This window comes from Leptodactylus fuscus, chromosome 8 (assembly GCF_031893055.1).
Source record: "Leptodactylus fuscus isolate aLepFus1 chromosome 8, aLepFus1.hap2, whole genome shotgun sequence".
NCBI classification, from domain to species: domain Eukaryota; kingdom Metazoa; phylum Chordata; class Amphibia; order Anura; family Leptodactylidae; genus Leptodactylus; species Leptodactylus fuscus.
Window position 1 is genome coordinate 67309759 of NC_134272.1, and position 21134 is coordinate 67330892.

Genomic DNA, 21134 nt, shown 5'->3' on the forward strand with positions numbered 1-21134 from the left:
GCCCCATAGTGGCCCCTGCACACAGTATTATGCCCCATAGTGGCCCCTGCACACAGTATTATGCCCCATAGTGATCCCTGCACACATTATTATGCCCCATAGTGTCCCTTGCACACAGTATTATGCTCCATAGTAGCCCCTGTACACAGTATTATGCCCCATAGTGGCCCCTGCACACAGTATTATGCTCCATAGTGGCCCCCAGTACACAGTATTATGTCCCATAGTAGCCCCTGCACACAGTATTATGCCCCATAGTGATCCCTGCACACATTATTATGCCCCATAGTGTCCCTTGCACACAGTATTATGCTCCATAGTGGCCCCTGTACACAGTATTATGCCCCATTGTGGACCACCTATGTATAATTATTATACTCTGGGGTCTTTTCAGACTCCAGAGTATAATAATTGGACACCCAGGGGAGAATACAAACATAAAAAAACACTTTTACTTAGCTCTCCCTGGGCTCCGCCGTAATTTTTGGTGATGTCAGCCATCTTCAGTGATGGAACAAACGTCACCTGATTCAGGCCGGCATCGTAACGCATAATGACGCTGGCCTGGGCCACATGACGTCTGTGATATTACCAAGTGTGCACGAAGCCTGCCAGAGTGTAGGAGAGGTAAGTAACTGCATTTTTTATGTTCTCTTACCTCTCCTAGCCCTAGCCCTGAAAAGACCCCACCCCCGAGTACAATAATAGTGTTTGTGGAGTCCTGTGTACCGCTGCTACCCCAGTAGTTATGCCTCTGCGCAGAAGCATGCCTGCAAAACTGGACAGGAATGGGACTTGTCCTGAGTTTTGCAGCCTGGACTGTCAGCCCACACATGGGACAGTCTGTGCGTTTCTTCGAGAGAAATGATTGACCAGATAGCAACGTGGGGCCTCAGCTTAAGACTCCATTCAGATCAAGTTTTTTTTTCACATCCATTTGGCATATCTGTTTAACATATCTCTATGTAAATGGGCGCCCATCCATTTCCATCTGATTTTTGCATATGCTAAATGGATGTAAAAATCATGATCTGAATGGAGCCAGGTATCTGAATCAAGATAACAGAAGTACAGATAAAGGTTTTCAATGACTAAGGGGCTATTTACAGAATTGTGTTCTGTTCAAGAATATGGTCCATGTTCAAGGATTGTGTCTCTCCCAGTCTGTAGATGAACAGGAGGCATCGTACAATCTTCTCACACCACTTGATCAGACTTTTGAGGTTCTATCTGGCTTATATGCGCCTCTCACATGTCACAGATTGGGGCTAGGTGCTTAAATATGTGATCTTAGAGACATCTGCTACTTCCTCGGTAACCTTACAGATTGTCCTTCTTGGTATTACAATTTCATTGCCAAGGAGAGTATATTCCGAGTGCCATCACAATTGTATCTCACACACAAAGAGGCCTTTAATAAGAGCAGAAATCTACCTTTGTGTCCACGAACCAATGAAGCAATATAGAGATAATCATCTTTGTATCAATATGCAAATCAGCCTGCAAGATATTTTCAGCTTTTGCCTGTGTCATAGCCGTCTATAGGCAAATCGGGAAAATCAATCCTGACCCCGATGCACTCGTAGGCTGCTTTGCATATCCATAAAAAGATGATTATCTCTATATTGCTTCATCAGTATGTGCCCACAAAGGTATTTTTCTGCACCTATTAAAGGACCTTTCATTAACTCCAATTCTTTACATCCTTTAATTGATTCCAGCACAGTTGTTATCTTTCCTCTAATCCCCACCTTTCCTGAGCAAAATCAGTGCAATTAGTTGTGATAGCTGATGTGCCAATTAGGCTCTCAACTGTGGGTGGGGGTAAGAAGGTGCTCTTGAGCAGACAAGAGGGTGTGATTTAATACTTTGACAGTATTGCCTTGCTTGCTTCTTCTTGAGACCACCCACTTGACAGTAGAAGACTATTTAGCATATTAGACGCCAAAACGAACTGCACTGATTGCTCAGTGACATTGGGGGCTAGAGAAAAAAAACCCAACTGTGATGGAATCAACAGAGTGATGACTATTAAAGGGTACAAGGAACTGGAAAGATGGTGAAAGGACCTCTTTAAAGGTCCCTACACACCACTCCTATTGGTATGGGAGGCATTTTGGACCCAATACATTCACTTTTAAAGGGGCTCTATCACTGGGAAGTCATTTTTAACTAATCACATCCTTGCATAAGCTTTAGAAAGTCTATTCCACACCTACCTTTAGTATGTAGATTGCCTCAGTGGTTTCTGAATAAGTCAGTTTTTATTCATATGCTAATGAGCTTCCAGCCAGCACAGGAAGTTCCCAGCAGCACTCGTCTCTGCTATTATCTCCTATGTGTGTGCAAACAGGAAGCTGAGTCATCATCAGCAACAGCAGCAGCCTGTGCTGTGCTCATAGGAAACAATAGTAGAGGAGTGCACAATGTATCGTGCACCAGTCTAATTAGCATATGAATAAAAACAGACTTATTCAGAAACCACTGAGGCAATCTACATGCTAAAGGTAGGTGTGGAATAGCCTTTCTAAAGGCTATGCAAGGATGTGATTAGTTAAAAATGACTTTTCCCAGTGATAGAGCCCCTTTAATCTGTTGTTGTAATTTTCCATCAGTTTGTTGCTTACTATATTGGCTAAATGATATCTGACAGAATGTGCCGTCTAATAAATATCATGATTTTGATCACGCTCTATGTATTTAGCATTTACCAGCATGACTTTTGCAGGAGCCTCCTGTGACATGTGGTGTCTCCTTGTTTTTTTCCTACGTCTATTGCAAGCACAGCAAGAAAACAGAAAATCTGCCTAGTAATGAATTATGTCAGGCTGATGATGTAAAGAATCATATGGCACCAAGTGATATTTTACAAGAAAAGCTCAGGTCATGTAGACCAAGTGCAACTTGTCAGAAACCAGTGTGAAATGTAACATTATCCAGTGCCCTAACGTCTACATTCAGCTATTCCCGTCTCATATGTTATGTAAGAAATGACAACTTTGTATCAATCGAGTTGCTGAAACTTTATTAAAGGCTTATTTTAGTTTTGTTCACTCTATTCACTGGATAGGGGACAACTACTATTTTTAGCTGCCTAAAATATCAAAGAGATGCTTTGTCTGACATTTCTATGTGTATAGGCTCCTTAAAGGAAACCAGTTACCCAAAAAATGTATATCATATCAGCTACAGTGTGGGGTAGGAGACACGATGTTGAGCGCTATCATATTTTGGACAGTCCAATAGTTGCACCAGTACCTTGAAAAAAGTGCAGCACACTCATGTAGTTCTATGGAGAACCAACTATAGGGGGACATTAAACCGTGAGGGTAACTGGAGGGTGACATTAAACTAGGGGCAACTAGAGGCCCATATGCCCCCCTCCAGTTACCCCCATGGTTTAATGTCCCCCTCCAGCTATAGCTCCTCTACAGACCTCAATCATAGCAAAATAAAAATACAGAGTGCACCCCTATTAGTAAGCGGCTACTTGCAAAGCACAGCTGCAAATTGTGGAAACGGTCAGGTGCTCAGTAATATTACTAGGACATGAAGCCTCCATGCAGAGTTTCGCCTCCCGTCGCTCTCCTCTTAGGTAAATATTGTATTACGTCAAGGAGACAGAATAAAAAAGGGATTACAAGGACTGCCTGATATCAGATTTGGGATTAACTAGAAACTAGGAAAATGAAACTGTATGCAGCTTCTCAGATGCCACGGCCAGCGTTTGCAGCGGGAAATAATTCCAGTCATCCTATTTATTTTTTCACCCGACACTTACGGCTCATGTACACTGCTGTTATATGGCTTCCGTATTGCTCTCTGGGGACTCAATACTACATTTGTATGCCAACAATTTTACACAAAAGCTTATGAGCCCTTGGAGGAGTTTGAGGCCAGGGTCCAAAATGCTGCATTTTACATATGTGCAAAGTGGATGAGATTCCGGCTAATCCCATCCATACATTGCAGAAAAATATCCACCATGGACATGCTGCAATTTCAAAAACCGCTGCGTTTTGTAAATTACAGCATGTGAATTATACCTATGGAAGCAATGGTGTTTTCCGTAGAAGAAAATTGTGCAGTGGGAAAAACAGCGATGCATTTCTTTGGTATCTTTTCCCGCAGTGTTTTTTGGCTACGCTTTTACAGTCACAGCAAAGTAGATGGGATTTTAGTGACTCCCATCCCCACTTTCCAGGAAAATACCCATAGCAGACACCCTACGATTTCCAAAACCGTTGTGGTTTTGCAAATTGCAGCATGTCAGTTATACTTACGAAAATGCTGGCGGTTTCAATATAAGTGTAATTGAGGCAGGAAGTTTGCAGAGGAAACCACTGCAAACTTTCTGTGAAAAGCACTGCAGGAAGAAACGTGATGCGTTGATGCTGTGTTTTTTCCCGCAGCGCTTCTTTCCCGTAGCCTAAAAAATCTGTCAGGAGGATTTATGCCCCCAGCCAACACCATTGTCATGTATGAGCATAGCTGTGTGTTCATTCTTATTCTTTATAATTAGCTAGTGTTTTCAGTCTTTCTGCATTCTTGAAGAGGTAAGTGTACTTAAGCGCTGGAAATGTTGTGTACAAATGACTTGAACGGATGACTCCAAGAAACTACAGACTTGAGTTTCTAATGTGGATAATGAGTTTCTCGGAATCATCTGCTCGAGTCTATAGTCATGGTGACCGTTCTCTAATAACGCCCAGTCTAGCTTGATGTCCCTTCATCGGGGATGTGTCATCACAATCCAGTCTACCAGAAAAAATATGACTTTACTCCGTATGCAGATGAGCTGTTCATTGCACCTTTGGTGTGACCAAGTCTGCCCAAGGAGCCGTTTTTGGCTGTGGTTACCAAACAGCCCTCCCAACTATCATAGAGACTGACATGTTCCAATATGTGAAAACAAGCAATGCACCGAGCAGATCGTTTTTGCCGATTGTACCGTCTGTTAGGGGAATCTCCAATTAGGGAGACTGTCGCAGCAGCTCGCTGGATACAAAACCAACAGCAGTCGCCTTGGCTTAGTTCACACGTGAAAAAAGCCTAGCTGATTTTGTCACTGATTTTTCAGCGTCGCTTTTTTTGGACACTGTTTTTTGCATTGGACCCTGTTTTTGACGCTTTTTCAGTCACTGTTTTTTTTAAGCTTTTTTTTTTTGCATTACAAAAAAGTACATGATAAAAAACCGCTAGCGGTTTCAGTCACTGTTTTTGCCAAAACAGCTGCAAAAATAAGCGACTAAAAACCGCTAGCGTTTTTTTCAGTGCCCCATAGACTCCTATTCATTTTTTCAGGCGTTAAACGCCTGAAGAAAGGTCATGGCGCTTCTTTTTCTGCTAGCAAAAAAAGCTAGCAATAAAAAAAGCTAGCAGAAAAAAAAAGCTAGCAATTCACATAGGGCTACATTTTATGGAGGCTGATTTGGCCGCAAAATCAGCTGTCAAAATCAGCGTCCATGTCCCCGTGTGAACTAGCCCTTAATAACAACCGGGAAGGAGTAATGACCAAACAATATGACCAGCCTGGCGTCGCTTCAAGAGGAGAGTATTGTGACCCCAAAACGCTAGTGGAAGCGTAATGTTGTAACGTGTCTTCAATAAAGGATCAAACACTCACCAATTTGGTTCTAGCACAGTGGGTTTTTTTCTGGCATACTCTCCGCTTGAAGGGACGCCAGGCTGGTCATATCGTTTGGTCATGTTCCAATATGTGGCGAACACATAGATGATAATAATTACAATGGAACATCATATCCATGCAGATTAAAAGATTTTTCTTAAGATTGCACTTTGACACAAAAGGATATGCTTGCTGTAACCAATAGCCGTTACAACAGATAGAAGTGATTTAGGAGTGATTTTGGTGATGATAGACTCACTTTTTAGCACACCTTTTCAATAATGCAGATACTGAACTGATCATATATATATATATATATATATATATATATATATATATATATATATAGAACACTAGCAGGAGGACCCAGCTTCGCAAGGGTATATTTCATTTTTTGTTTGTGTAGTGGCCCCATAAGAATTGTCCAGTTTAGCACTGGTGTATTTTGTATGTTGTTTGTGTGTGTGTCCATAAGTGTCATGTGATCATGTGTATCTCAATTTGGATATCAGTGAAAAACCTGCAGTCAGTTGTTATGTACATCTGGAGTAAAGCTGTGCGAATGTGACCTTGTATAACAGTGCCATCCACAGGGCCCTGCCTCGTTAAAGCTGACATACAGCAGTGAAGAAGAACCGCTGGATTCCTAAGGAAACCAAGAGTAAAGCTCTGATGTGTGATACTGTGTGCTGAGGCACGTATCTAATTCTCCAGCATGTGGGAATGTGTGCTGAGGCGCATATCTAATCCTCTGGCGTGCGGTACTTTGTGCTGAGGCGAGTATCTAATCCTCCATCGTGTGGTACTGTGTGCTGAGGCGCATATCTAATCCTATGATGCGTATATCTTAGTTTGGATATCAGTGTGGGATTGTGCATGTGGAGTGACCACGTGTATAGCAGTTGGAATATGAGTGAAAGAGTTGTATTGGCTAATGCCAGACATTGTTTTGGGAATACTGTATCTCCGGAATGGTACATCCAAGAGAGTTGAGGCCCAGTCTAAAACCTTTTCGGACACCTGATGTATCCGTATGCCAAATTTGGTGAAAATCGGTCCAGTCGTTTGGTCACACATAAAGAACAAACAGACAGATAGACACTCATATATATATGAGTATATATATATATATATATATATTCTGTCTTCCAATTAGTATTTGGACACTTGTGGTAGAATAGAAAAACAACATTTATCATATTCAGTAGTTGGTAGACCCCAGCAGATGCTTCCTTATCGATGGTATTGAGTGGCACAATACACCCGGATGTCTGGTGAAACTCCTGGTGTATGTGAGCCATCGGTTGGGTGCGGTTTCTCTGGCCAGCACTCGTCGGTCTCTATCTCCCAGTTTCGGGGGTCTGCCAACTCGAGGCACATTTCAACAATCACTGTTCACCTTCCACTTCGTAATCACATAGGCCACTGTCCATTTTGGGTAATTCAGTTTATTTGCTATGTCCCTTAAGGATCGACCATTTCTGTGGTACCCCACAATTACCCCTTTCTCGAAATCGGACAACTCTGCACTTCGTGGCATCTTGCATGTGGCTAATGGCAATGCCCTAATGCCAATGCTGTTTCCTATTTAATGACGGAAGGAGTGATGTACATCACGACCGCAGGTATCTTCATTTGCATGAGTGTCCAAATACTTATTGCTAGACAGTGTATAAGAGAGATATGCGGACAGCTATTTATATACACTATCAGGCAGGGGTGGCGGTTTGGAAGATTCCATTTAATCTAGAGAATTATATTTCTTAGAATATTCGGTCGTCTTACATAAGGTGCCCAACATTTTGTGCGTTAAGGAAATACTTGAAATATATTATTGGAAAGAGATCACCGTGAAGTAGGGCTAGACAAATGTCAGAAGCCAGGTAGACATTTACTGCTGGGTTTTTGGATTGGTTGTTAATTGATGTCTGTAGCCTGGCTACTAAGAAAACCAATTTGGCCCCTTGAGTTGCACTGGGTACTCTGTTGTTCAGGTCCACCAGGGACCCCAATGATGAAGAGCTGAACTGGTCAAACAGTGGTTGCCCATATGGAAACCGCTGGCCCCGATTGACTACAATGGGTTCTGCCGGTTGCCTGCCATTTCCATACTGAAAACGGCAGCAAGAAATACATGCACTGAGGACTTTTCTCTCCAGTGATTTCTCGGTTTCTGCAGCGGAGTCTACAATGGAGATTTCAACACAGTTATTAGATACACCAGAAATCAGCAACCTTTGTTCCTCTAACTATTGTAACACGTGCACACATGCTGAGCTTTTCACAGAACTCCCGCACAAGTGAATGGGCATGCTGGAAGTTGTAGTTTCACACCAGATGGAGTACTGGGGGTTACACCTAGCACAGACTAGCCAGTTGCATGTCAGATGCAAAACCTGTATACCTTAATATGCACATAGAGGTGTACAGTACAGTATGGCTCCATAGATGTCAGATGCTGCAATGATCTATAATGTACATGGATGCAGGAGGAATGAGGGGTCTTTAATAACAAATCTATTTATTAATACAGTTATGGCAGAATGGAGAATCGTGTATGTCACTAAGCCGCATAGACTATGATTAAAGTTTTGTGCATTCCCGGGAGTGTGGAACCCTGACTTTATCGGCTTATCTAAAGGTAATTGAGGAGTAATTGTTATGTGTACTACAAGTGCTGGGAGATATACTGGAGTGGGCAGGGATCACCTCGTAACTGTGTAAATGTAAAAGTTTGTGGAGATCCCCTGTAATAATACAGTAATAGCGGCCTTTGCTAATGGATTTATATGTGCAGGTTTTCATAAAGATTAATTCTGAGCTCTGGGTGAGATGAATATCAGTAAGAACTTGAGTAATATGGTTTTTATCTGGCCCGGTCACATACATAAAATGGAATTACAGACTGTGCTTCATTTGTAACATTTGGTTTGCTGGGCAGATGTCTATTGGAATGGGGTCTGGTGGGAGGTACGTACATCACATGACACCGGGGTCCTTTCCATTAGCGGCGCTGTTCACAGGCAGCAGAGATGAGTGCCGATCTCTGTTGATGGAGGTACATAGTGGCGGTTAGACCAAGGTGGAGTTGCATATAATGCATTACTTAGACGATTTATAGCATTGCTGTGTGCTGTATTTATTGCTCTGTGTGTGAAACTGTTATTTAATAACTGTATGTTGGTATTATTTCAGCTGCATATAGCAGTAATTCATTAGGCTGTTAATCTCAAAGATAAAAAATGACAAAAACACCGAGCAAACCGTAGTGTAGTAATTCTTGGATTATGGTATATTTCTAGTTAAGCAAAGGAGCTCACCTTGGAGGGTTGTGGATCTGAGCCACAACACTGTTTGCAAATGTCAACCCACAAAATGCTTCTCCTAGGTCGAGGCAGCAATGTTCCTAACACCTTGTAGGTGTAAATGATAGGGGTGGAGGACCAACAACTCAGATTCGGTGGGAATCCAGGAGTAAGGAACTGCGCTCTCTTGTTTGGTAAAATAGCAGATTCAATTTTATTTACTTCAAAAACTCTCACACAACGCGTTTCGGGTGCTATACTGTGCCCTTCTTCAGGTATATTGGTTTCTACAATTAAAATATAGGTACAGCACATGTCTGAGCAATATACATTCAAATGCATAAATACACTTAAAAATATAAAACTGCATTTAATATGCATCAGAAATTTGATAAAACGTAACCTTTGAAATATGTAAGCACCCTTAGAGACTAAGGTTCAATTGATCCAAACCCAGTCTGCCTATGCTTTTTCACACTGTGTCTCAAATACTCCGCACCAGCATCCTCTATACCATATGAGGCAATGGGTAAAACTTACTGCTCTGTTCAGGAGCTACCCCCCTCTCTATTTGTGCTAAAATCCAGACTACAGTCTGCATAATCAAATGCCATTATAAAGGACCCATAAAAGCACATACATAAATAAGAAGATTAAATGTCAGTCTTACCTTCCGCTGCTGGGCTGATACCTTGACCGCCCGGCGGAAAGCAAGACCATTTATACCATTGGTGGGAGTGGTGAAAAGGAAGCTACTGCTTCCCGCGCGGGCACATGTGCTCTAAGGTGCACGTGCGCCCGCATCGGACAGATGGATCGTGTCCGTGAAACCACCCGGCGCATGCGCCCATCTCCTTGTTCTGCGCATGCGCCCGCTCCGGTAGGTGCGCATGCGCACTGAAACCGCTCCCGCAAGCCGCCCGATGTGCAGACAGACCACCTAGGGCAGCGAGTGCGCAAGCGTCCGATGCGGCCGCTTGCTGACTCGATTAGAAAGCCGATCAGATACTAGTTGTGATGGCTTAAAAGAATGAATGAGTCTGACTATCTATGAGTGGTTAAAACAAATATAGACACCTTGTCTATAATAGAAGAACCTTGTGAATGAATAAATGGGTCTGGTTCATCTGTAGATAATTAAAAAATAGTTAAAAAATAAATAAACAACTTGGTGCAACATAATACAACCAATTATGGATAATTTTATACAAAGGGATTACCTAAAATCAATAAAACTGGATGAAACACTTGTTCAGCCACAAAATAATATGTCCTATGTGGCACTCCCCCCCATGCTATCACCAGCAGCCACCTACCATATTAGGGAAACCCCACGCCCCATCCACCAAATCAAGGAAACGACCCAATATGGCAAGATCTCCAACTATTACAGTCCGGTGGGTCAAAAAAGGAAAAACAGGACCGCAGCTTCCAATGAAACAAGTGAGCATTTTTTAGGCGAAGGCGGAGAGGCTGCAGAGGGGGGAGGAGAATCAATAAAGGATCAAACGGCGGTCAGTCCTCAACACAAGAGGAACAAAACATAAAATCAAATATTTTTAATCTATCTAGTCAGGTCCTGTCCAGGGCAGATGAGAGCCTTCTATCCAAGGGGCTCTCTTTTTGTCCTGATCAGGAGGTAGACGATCTTGGATTATTCATTGATCTAAACAAATACATTCGCAAGCTCACCTTAGCAAGACACTTTGAAATGGTTCCACCCAAACAGGGGAATGAAGATACTACTTCATTAAAGGAAACCAACAATAGCGATCTCTTACCAATAACAACGAATCTTAAACCAAAAAGCAAGTTCTATCCTCTTCATCATAGAGGGAGTAACATTGACACTTTCTATACATTAGTGGCAAATGAGTTCCGGAATAACATTAAATCTAATACCCATTCCAATAGTAAGAAGAATCTCACTAAAGAGGAGAAACAGGCATTACTTTCCCTGAAAAAGAACACCAACCTAGTAATAAGGAATGCGGATAAGGGGGGTGGTGTGGTCATCCAAGACAGGTCTGATTATATACGGGAAGCACAACGTATCCTCTCTGACATAACCTATTATTCAAAACTTTCAGAAGACCCAACCTCTGAACACCTTACCGAATATTACATTCTGATTGAGGAAGGCTTCCAAACAGGGGTTTTAACAAAACGTGAAAAAGAGTACTTGTGGGTCCAGAACCCCACAATCGCTCTGTATTATCATCTTCCTAAAATACACAAGTCCTTAATTGATCCACCGGGACGCCCAATAATTTCAGGCCTGAACGCCATCAGTAGAAATCTCTCGGAATACATAGATTTACAATTACAGCCTTATGTAACCAAATTGAATTCCTACCTTAAGGACTCCCCCTGTCTTATTAATCACCTGTTACATGTGGTTTGGAAGCCCAGCTATAGATGGCTGACACTTGACGTGACTGGCTTATATAGCAATATTCCACATAAGGAGGGGCTAGAAAACATAGCCCGAATTCTAGGTGAGGATCCAAGGATGCCTCCATCCCAGAAAGCTTTCATTTTAAAAGGTATAGAATACATACTGACACACAACGTGTTTGAATTTGAAGGAGAAATCTTCCTACAGACGACAAGGACCGCCATGGGTACCCGGTTTGCACCGAGTTATGCGAACCTGTATATGGGAGGGTTCGAGGATCATTATATATATGCTGAATCGAAGTGGTCTGTCGACATAGTGTTCTATAAGAGATATATAGACGACCTCATATTAATTTGGGACGGATCAGAATCAGAATGCAATCAGTTCTTGACAGAACTGAATCTTAATACGTGGGGCCTAAGATTTACGGGTTCTTCCAACTCAACAAGTATAAATTATTTAGACCTTACATTGAGATGTGAGGATGACCGGATAGTCACCAGCACATTTTTTAAGAAAGTGGACTGTAACAGTCTCCTTAACTATCACAGCCTACATCACCGTAAATGGAAGGACAACGTGCCCTATGGACAGTTCAGGAGGCTGAGAAGGAACTGCACAAAAGAGTCAGACTTTCAGATTCAGAGTACTATAATGAAAGACCGATTCATAGAAAAGAAATACCCTAAGGGCCTAATACAGGGAGCTCTAGCTAGAGTAATTGATTTAACACAAGAAGAATGTCTGCAGCCCAAAAGCAAAGAAACAAAGTCTGACTTTAAACTTAATTTTTTAACAACTTTTAATGGTCAACATACAATGATAAGGAAGATCTTAAGGAAATATTGGCCAGTTTTACGAGCGGATCCTTTTTTGAAAAAGATACTTCCCTCCAACCCGTGTCTTACCTTCAGGCGGGCACGTACGTTGAAATCTATACTGGCCCCCAGTAGACTAAAGAAAAAAGATCAGGCCAGTGTGAACATCCATGTAGCTACGAAACCTTTAGGAAGTTGGAAATGTCAGGCAAAAAAGTGCAAGTGTTGCACCACTATTATTCATGGTGCAAAAAATATCTGTAACACAAGCACGGGAGAAATTTTCAACATTAAACACCATCTCTCATGCAATTCAAAGTTCATCATCTATGTCTTACAGTGCCCTTGCGGTCTACAATATGTAGGTCGGACCATAAGAACACTTAGGGAGAGGTTAAATAAGCATCGGTCAAATGTACTCAATAAATTCGAGAAGCACAGTATATCAAGGCACGCTGCCCAATATCATAATGGCGAGTTTAAAGATTTCACAATAGTTCCGATAGATCACATTCCAGACACTTATCATGATAGGTTTCAGCTTCTCCGCAAGCGAGAAATGTTCTGCATTTATCGCTTCAACACGTTGGTTCCGTCAGGGTTAAATGAGGCATTGGAGGATATCACCAAGTAGGATTTGTGAGAGCCTCAGATATACAGGCAAGCTATAAATACCTGCCGACAGCAGGGTCGTTTATTGTCATTCTTTACTAGGGGGGTAGGGAGAAGAGGTATTTTACTTAATATTGAGACCATGTATGGGGCCTTACAATAACTGTCACAATGTATGTTGTAATTACCATCTATAACCCGGATTTGTTATTTGGATACATTGTGTCAGTAGAAATACCATCTGTGATCCAGTGTTTTTTGAGTAACTATTGGTAATGTGTTTTCTTCTGGGTGATACAATTTTTCCCCCTTATTAGTTTTATTGATTTTAGGTAATCCCTTTGTGTAAAATTATCCATAATTGGTTGTATTATGTTGCACCAAGTTGTTTATTTATTTTTTAACTATTTTTTAATTATCTACAGATGAACCAGACCCATTTATTCATTCACAAGGTTCTTCTATTATAGACAAGGTGTCTATATTTGTTTTAACCACTCATAGATAGTCAGACTCATTCATTCTTTTAAGCCATCACAACTAGTATCTGATCGGCTTTCTAATCGAGTCAGCGAGGGGCCGCATCGGACGCGTGCGCACTCGCTGCCCTCGCGCGGGAGCGGTTTCAGTGCGCATGCGCGCCTACCGGAGCGGGCGCATGCGCAGAACAAGGAGATGGGCGCATGCGCCGGGTGGTTTCACGGACGCGATCCATCTGTCCGATGCGGGCGCACGTGCACCTTAGAGCGCATGCGCCCGCGCGGGAAGCAGTAGCTTCCTTTTCACCACTCCCACCAATGGTATAAATGGTCTTGCTTTCCGCCGGGCGGTCAAGGTATCAGCCCAGCAGCGGAAGGTAAGACTGACATTTAATCTTCTTATTTATGTATGTGCTTTTATGGGTCCTTTATAATGGCATTTGATTATGCAGACTGTAGTCTGGATTTTAGCACAAATAGAGAGGGGGGTAGCTCCTGAACAGAGCAGTAAGTTTTACCCATTGCCTCATATGGTATAGAGGATGCTGGTGCGGAGTATTTGAGACACAGTGTGAAAAAGCATAGGCAGACTGGGTTTGGATCAATTGAACCTTAGTCTCTAAGGGTGCTTACATATTTCAAAGGTTACGTTTTATCAAATTTCTGATGCATATTAAATGCAGTTTTATATTTTTAAGTGTATTTATGCATTTGAATGTATATTGCTCAGACATGTGCTGTACCTATATTTTAATTGTAGAAACCAATACACCTGAAGAAGGGCGCAGTATAGCACCCGAAACGCGTTGTGTGAGAGTTTTTGAAGTAAATAAAATTGAATCTGCTATTTTACCAAACAAGAGAGCGCAGTTCCTTACTCCTGGATTCCCACCGAATCTGAGTTGTTGGTCCTCCACCCCTATTAGGCTGTTAATGTCATGGCTATTTATTATTTGCATGTGGATGACGGCGACACACTTTAGACCATTGTTTTCTTGGCAAATGAATGGAAGTTTTATATGAACAGTGTATTGTACTATTATATATATATATATATACACATACACAATATGTGATCAAAAGTATCCGGATACTTGGCTGAAAATGACTTACAAGTTCATGGCGCCCTCCATTGGTAATGCTGGAATTCAATATGGTGTTGGCCCACCCTTAGCCTTGATGACAGCTTCCACTCTCGCAGGCATACGTTCAGTCAGGTGCTGGAAGGTTTCTTGAGGAATGGCAGCCCATTCTTTGCAGAGTGCTGCACTGAGGAGAGGTATCGATGTAGGTCGGTGAGGCCTGACACTAAGTCGGCGTTCCAAAACATCCCAAAGGTGTTCTATAGGAGTCAAGTCAGGACTGTGTGCAGGCCAGTCCATTACAGAGATGTTATTGTCGTGTAACCTCTCTGCTACAAGCTGTGCAGTATGAACAGGAGCTCGATCGTGATGAAAGATGCAATCGCCATCCCCGAATTGCTCTTCAACAGTGGGAAGCAAGAAGGTGTTTAAAACATCAATGTAGGCCTGTTCTATGATAGTGCCACGCAAAACAACAAGGGGTGCAAGCCCCCTCCATGAAGAACACGACCACACCATAACACCACCGCCTCCGAATTTTACTGTTGGCACTACACACGCTGGCAGATGACGTTCACCGGGCATTCGCCATACCCACACCCTGCCATCGGCTCGTCACATGGTGTACGGTGATTCGTCACCCCACACAACATTTTTCCACTGTTCAATCATCCAATGTTTACGCTCCTTACACCAAGCGAGGCATCATTTGGCATTGACCTGTGTGATGTGTGGCACCCAATCACCTGACCACGTTCGAAGTCAGTGATTTCCGCGGAGCGCCCCATTCTGCTCTCTCACGATGTCTAATGTCCACTGAGGTCACTGATACGGAGAACCTGGTAGTAGGTGGCAGCACAATGCTCCTAATATGAAAAACGTATATTTTTGGGGTGTCTGGATACTTTTGATCACATAGTGTATATATATATATATATATATATATATATATATATATATATATATATATGGTGCGCCTATTTACATACTATGTGACTGTACATTATATCCATTCATTCTTTTATGTGGTTATGCCATTACACTATGCATTCGCCTTTGCAAAAAAAAAAATGAAAAATTTTAAATTCTACACAAATTAATTTTACCAGTAATAAGCTTAGTGGTAGCGACTACATGTAACTTGCCTGCTGTAAAACAAAAGACTAATGAGAAAAAGAAGTTATACTTGAGAATAAATCAGTCTGCGGAAGACGCGGAACATGTCAGATAAATATATCTCCCCAACTGCCAGCTTTTCGGCAAGTGATTTTATTTTAATTTTCTTCAAAAAGATAATTCTGATAATGAACGGCTAATCTAATGATGATCAAATTTAGACTTAGAAATTAATGCATTTTCAAATGTCTTGTCTACAGAGCACTCGTGAGACTGAACACTTTAATTATCAATGTGGGAATACAGAGTAAACTCCTCCACTTCTCTGATGAACATCAGCAATCTCAGCTAGACCGGGCGATTAACATTCTTATAAAGGGAAAAATGGATTTGTCTTAAAAAGAACGTGACTAAAAGTTCTTTGGTTGGTAGGAGAGTAGCGCGATAGACCTAGAAAGATAGGTAGATAGATAGATAGATAGATAGATAGATAGATAGATAGATAGATAGATAGATAGATAGGACACAGCAGATAGATTTTGTAGATAGATGGATAGGATTGATACAGTAGATAGATATTTTTGATAGATGAATAGGATAGATACTGTGTATAGATATTGTAGATACAGAGATACAGTAGATAGATATTGTAGATAGATGGATAGGATAGAAACTGTATATAAATAAATAGATAGATGGATAGGATAGATACTGTAGATAGATATTGTAGATAGATAGATGGATAGATACTGTATATAGATATTGTAGATAGATAGGATAGATATAGTAGATAGATATTGTATATAGATGGATAGGATAGGATAGATACTGTATATAGATATTGTAGATAGATGGATAGGATAGATACTGTATATAGATATTGTAGATAGATGGATAGGATAGATACTGTATATAAATAAATAGATGGATAGGATAGAATAGATACAGTAGATAGATATTGTTGATAGATGGATAGAATAGATACTTTATATAAATAGATGGATAGGATAGAATAGATACAGTAGATAGATATTGTTGATTGATAGGATAGGTATTGTAGATAGTTAGAAACAATAGGATAGTTATTGTAGATAGATATGATAGGATTGTGTTGTATTGTAAGTATGTAGACAAAGTTGACCCTACATCAGGACCCCCACAACTGCACCTCTCTTTGGTAAACTCTACAGGCACCATCCACAAATGCAACTGCACCTTTTGTATTACTAATTAAATGTTTTGATAGATATGACAGAGATTTGATATACATACTGTAAGCCGATGGCTGGTCAGATAATGGAGGGGGTGTACATCTCACCCAGACTACTCAGGTGGGTGAGATGAAAAACTCCAGAAAGTCTGGTTCTCAGCAGACAACTTTTGTCTGCTGAGCGTTATTTCAAGTTCTCTCTATTGGGGTGGATTTTTTAGGAATTGCAGGTAGGTTGGCAGTGGGACCTGTTATTCCAACCCCCTCCAGTCCACACATTGTGGATGTTTCTGCAGCAAGTCAGCTGCTGAGAATTGTCCTCATCAGTGAGGCTTAAGAGGTCAGCTCCAGCAGCAGACTTTGGACAGAGCTTGGCTGGAGAGCCAGCAGGAAGGTCAGACTGTTGGAGCTGTCCTGGTTGTTGCAATTGACTGTTGAGTCTGCTATTATAGGTAACCTACGTTGAGTTAGAGCCTAGCCAGGCAGGTATTTATTTTTGTATTGTTTTCTTTTGGTGCTGCACTGTTTCTTTTGGAGTGAAAATAAAACTCTACCTTTTTTTTTTTAACTAAAAATCTGGACTTGTGTGTCTATGTCACCCTACCTAGCAACCCCAGACCCTGACATTACATAGATAAATAAACAGATATATCCATGGAACAATAAACAAACATGCAATGGATGAAAGGATGAATGAATGGATAGATAGATAGATAGATAGATAGATAGATAGATAGATAGGCAGACAGATGAATAGATGGGTATGTACGATTGGCAATGTCCGTAAAGCATTGTAGAATATACCTGCGCTACATATAAGTAAGATACATAAACAAAAATAAAATGTATCATTCTTACTTTATAAAATAAAGATCAGTTTCATCAAAACTCATATCTGTTAATAAAATTATAACATAACAATATAAACAAACTTTACAACTCTCCTAAAATTTTTGGACCACTTGAAGAGCATGAGTATAAATTTAATTTACTTATAAATGAATGATTATGGTCTGTGGTTCCCCCACATGTCTTATCCCAACACAGGAGCACTGTAGCCAGTCACTAGCCACGTCACAGATGCCAGTATGTATTGTCCAACATTACGTTATTAATGTAACAGATACCGAAGGCGAGCTATTTATTGTCACTTGGGTGGCAGAGGATTTATAAGCTCATAAGAAGGTGACAGTTTTTCAGAATATGGATTTAGTATTTATGACGTGTTTGTGCCTATAGTTCTATTCTATATTTCTTGTTCTTTTTCAATTTTGGGGGGTTATTTTCAGTTTTGGTTATTAATAAAGGTGGGCATGTTGTCTCATACACCGATGGATTTTACATGTATTGTGATAGTTGGAAACAAGCCGGCTCTTCTATTATTTTGGCATAGCATAAATGACTAAGAATGGAGAGAGAAGGAACTGAAAATACTTTGAGCAGAGGCTCCAAATTCCATATGACGGACTGACTCACGCTCCAGTAAATCAGAAGAAGTATTTTTATAAGAGGTTTCCAGGGATTAGAAAAACTGGGCTGTTTTCTTAAAAAGAACAAAAAATAAAGTAGTTCCACATTGTCCATGGGCTGTGCCTTGTATTACGACATTGAAGTAAATGGGGCTTAGTTGAACTACCGCAGACAACCTGTGGACAGAAGGGGCACTGTTTTTGGAAGATATAGATTGTTAAGATGACCAAGTTATGACATTACGTTCTTATGAATTCTCTAATTTCTTATCATTATTTAATAATTTTCTGTTCTTCAAAAGATAAAGTGTGAGGCCATCTTTCTTAGAGATAAGTTCTTGTTCTTCTTGATATTCAGTGTAAAATCCCATCAGATATCCCAAAACACATTAGTATGGAGGCACGAAGGACTGTCATTGGCATTTGGTGGTAGGTTTCCCCAACAAATAGCAGATTTTGGAAAGGATGGGCATGGCCGGCCAGACATGTAAGTTCCATTACAGATACACCGCAGTTGTATCACTAAAAACCTTGCTATTAGGTTATACTCTTGACAGATAGGCATATATTGTAGATCTACATTTACTTAGGCTGATGAACCTGAAAAGTTGCCAAAATTTGGCCTCAAACTGCCACATTTTTGGTGCACGGTGACATATCTAGGTCGCTGATCCCTGCTTTTCACTTTTTTAGACAGAAATATTTCAGTTAGTGAATTACAATTTTTGTGTTTCAAATATATGAGAATATATGAGAATGTACATGTAGTAATAATAATAATAATAATAATAATAATAATGAATTTTATTTATGTAGCGGCAGCACTTTACAAAATGTAGGGTTAAAGTATAGACAAGATGAGACATTACATAATAATAATAATAATAATAATATATATATATATATATATATATATATATATATATATGTATAAAAAGATGCTAAAAAGCGATGAAACACCAAAGGCGAACCTATTCTCCAAATATAGCTTTGTCCTGAATTGGGTAAGAATCACTATTTGTAGGGAATGTTGTGTGTATTAACATGCTAAAGGGCTTTGGCTCCCTCCCATTTGTGACTCGAACCTTAAGGCTTGAGTTTTTGTTGCCTTTTTGGTGCACATTTTGCTGTGGTTTTATGAGCCCAAACTAGGAGTAGATTCAGTAGTAAGGAGAAGTTTGGGTTTCCTTTATATTTCCTCTGCCTTTCGAATCCAATCCTGGCTTTGGCTCACAAAGACAAAGCAAAAATTTGTACCCAAAAAAGCAATTTAATGGGGGAAATGTGTTATTCTATGCTAGTTTTTTTTTTTTTTTTTATCTTAAAGAGTTGCAAACCTTGGATCTGAGATTTTTTTAAATGGCAGTTGCAACATAAATTGTCACCAATAGTGTTTTGTGCCGCCCATCTCATCTTGTTCATTGTGTTGATAAATATTCTTCTCTCTTGTAGGACAGAAGATTCAGCGATGAAATAGACAAACTAACTGGATATAAGACAAAGTCTTTGCTGTGTATGCCCATACGGAATAGCGATGGGGAAATTATCAGTGTTGCTCAAGCGATAAACAAGACCCCTGGAGGAGCGCCATTTACCGAGGATGACGAAAAAGTAGGATTGACTTTTCACAAATGAAACTCTTTAATGAAATTTATTAGTAACACTTTATGGTTGTTCTTGTTGCGTTTTTATTTTATTTGTATTTGTGGGGTCTTACACATGTACCAGCCATAGTACATACAGTATCATAAAACTACAATATGTATATAGACTCAAACCTTAGCAATGGCCATAGCCCAAAGTGCATATACATATACCAGTGAGATGTGGAGGGTGAGTTGATTTGTCTTTAGGCTGAATATACATGTTGTGGAAAAGCTGCATTTTTTTTTGTTGCAGATTTTGCTGAGCCGAAGAAGGGAGAAGTATAAGTGGTTCTTTTAATGTCCTGTTGAAGTCAATGTCGGCTTTGGTTCAATAAATTGCAGCACAATTTGCAACGATAACTGCAGCCTTTCTGCAACGTGTGGCTTCATCCTCAAAGAGGACATTCCACGTTCTCGTGCACATGCGGTTTTATATAGTGCTAGAAAGCGAACAGTGCGCTAAACTCAGTGCAAGTCAGCTTTCCTGTTATGTGCCCCGGGGGAAGAGATATTGGTGCAATTACCAGTATCTCTTCACTGTTAGAAGGGCATTCCTGACAGTCTAGCTGGGAACGCCCTTCCTGATTAGTACTGTTTGTAGCCCTGTACTGTCAGATGGGGCGTTCCTTACCACCCAACCATGACGGTGAGGAACGCCCCCCAGTACTAGTCTATGGACAAGTACTGTCATAAGGGGATGGAACTCTTGGTCAACATGCTTTTTAGGACCAAAGGAATCAGAGTCTAAGGATATGTAAACATGGCAGATAACCTATGGTAGACCCCCAAGATTGAGCTTTTGGGTTTCTGCTGCGAATACTGCTGCAGGCTTGCAAACTGATTGTGTGTGGCCACCTGCATTGGTTTCAGTTTTTTCTGTGTGAGCGTAAAATTGGATGTGTCTGTCACTAGGTCTTAGAAGCCCAATGACATACATCATCTAATTGGGGCTCTCAATCCATTCAGCCATTCCAAAGATATAAGGCTTTTTAGTGTTGATGCAACACTAGGATATACTAGCCAAGTGTACGGTAACACTGTCGTTTCTCTGGGTACGGGGTCTCCATGTGCCAACAGTAAAAGGGCTTATATCATTGGAATGGATGAATGGGATTGGTTAACCAAACAACCAAAATGCTCAAGGAAACAGCTCCTATTAGGTGAAGTCTGTCATTGAAAGGACAACCCCATGTTCAATACAGCACTCGTTATGGGGGCTAAATCCTTTGAAATGTATGTCGTATCCATCTAACAAAACAGATAAGCAATATCCTTCATTCTTTGTAGCAGATCTCAAATCTGGCTAATAGGGATTGCATATAGGGTCTCCTCTCTGATACTCTCTTGTATCTTGATAGGGTTTATAA

The 21134-nt window shown here is 40.7% G+C and overlaps 1 protein-coding gene across 1 annotated transcript in view; it reads left to right on the forward strand.

Moving 5' to 3' along the window:
* The window catches only part of PDE11A (phosphodiesterase 11A), a 336929-nt gene that overhangs the window by 48659 nt on the left and 267136 nt on the right, over positions 1-21134 (forward strand). The window contains exon 2 of the mRNA XM_075284005.1: positions 19574-19732. Within this exon, the coding sequence (XP_075140106.1) occupies positions 19574-19732 (159 nt within the window). The remainder of the gene's footprint in view (positions 1-19573; positions 19733-21134) is intronic.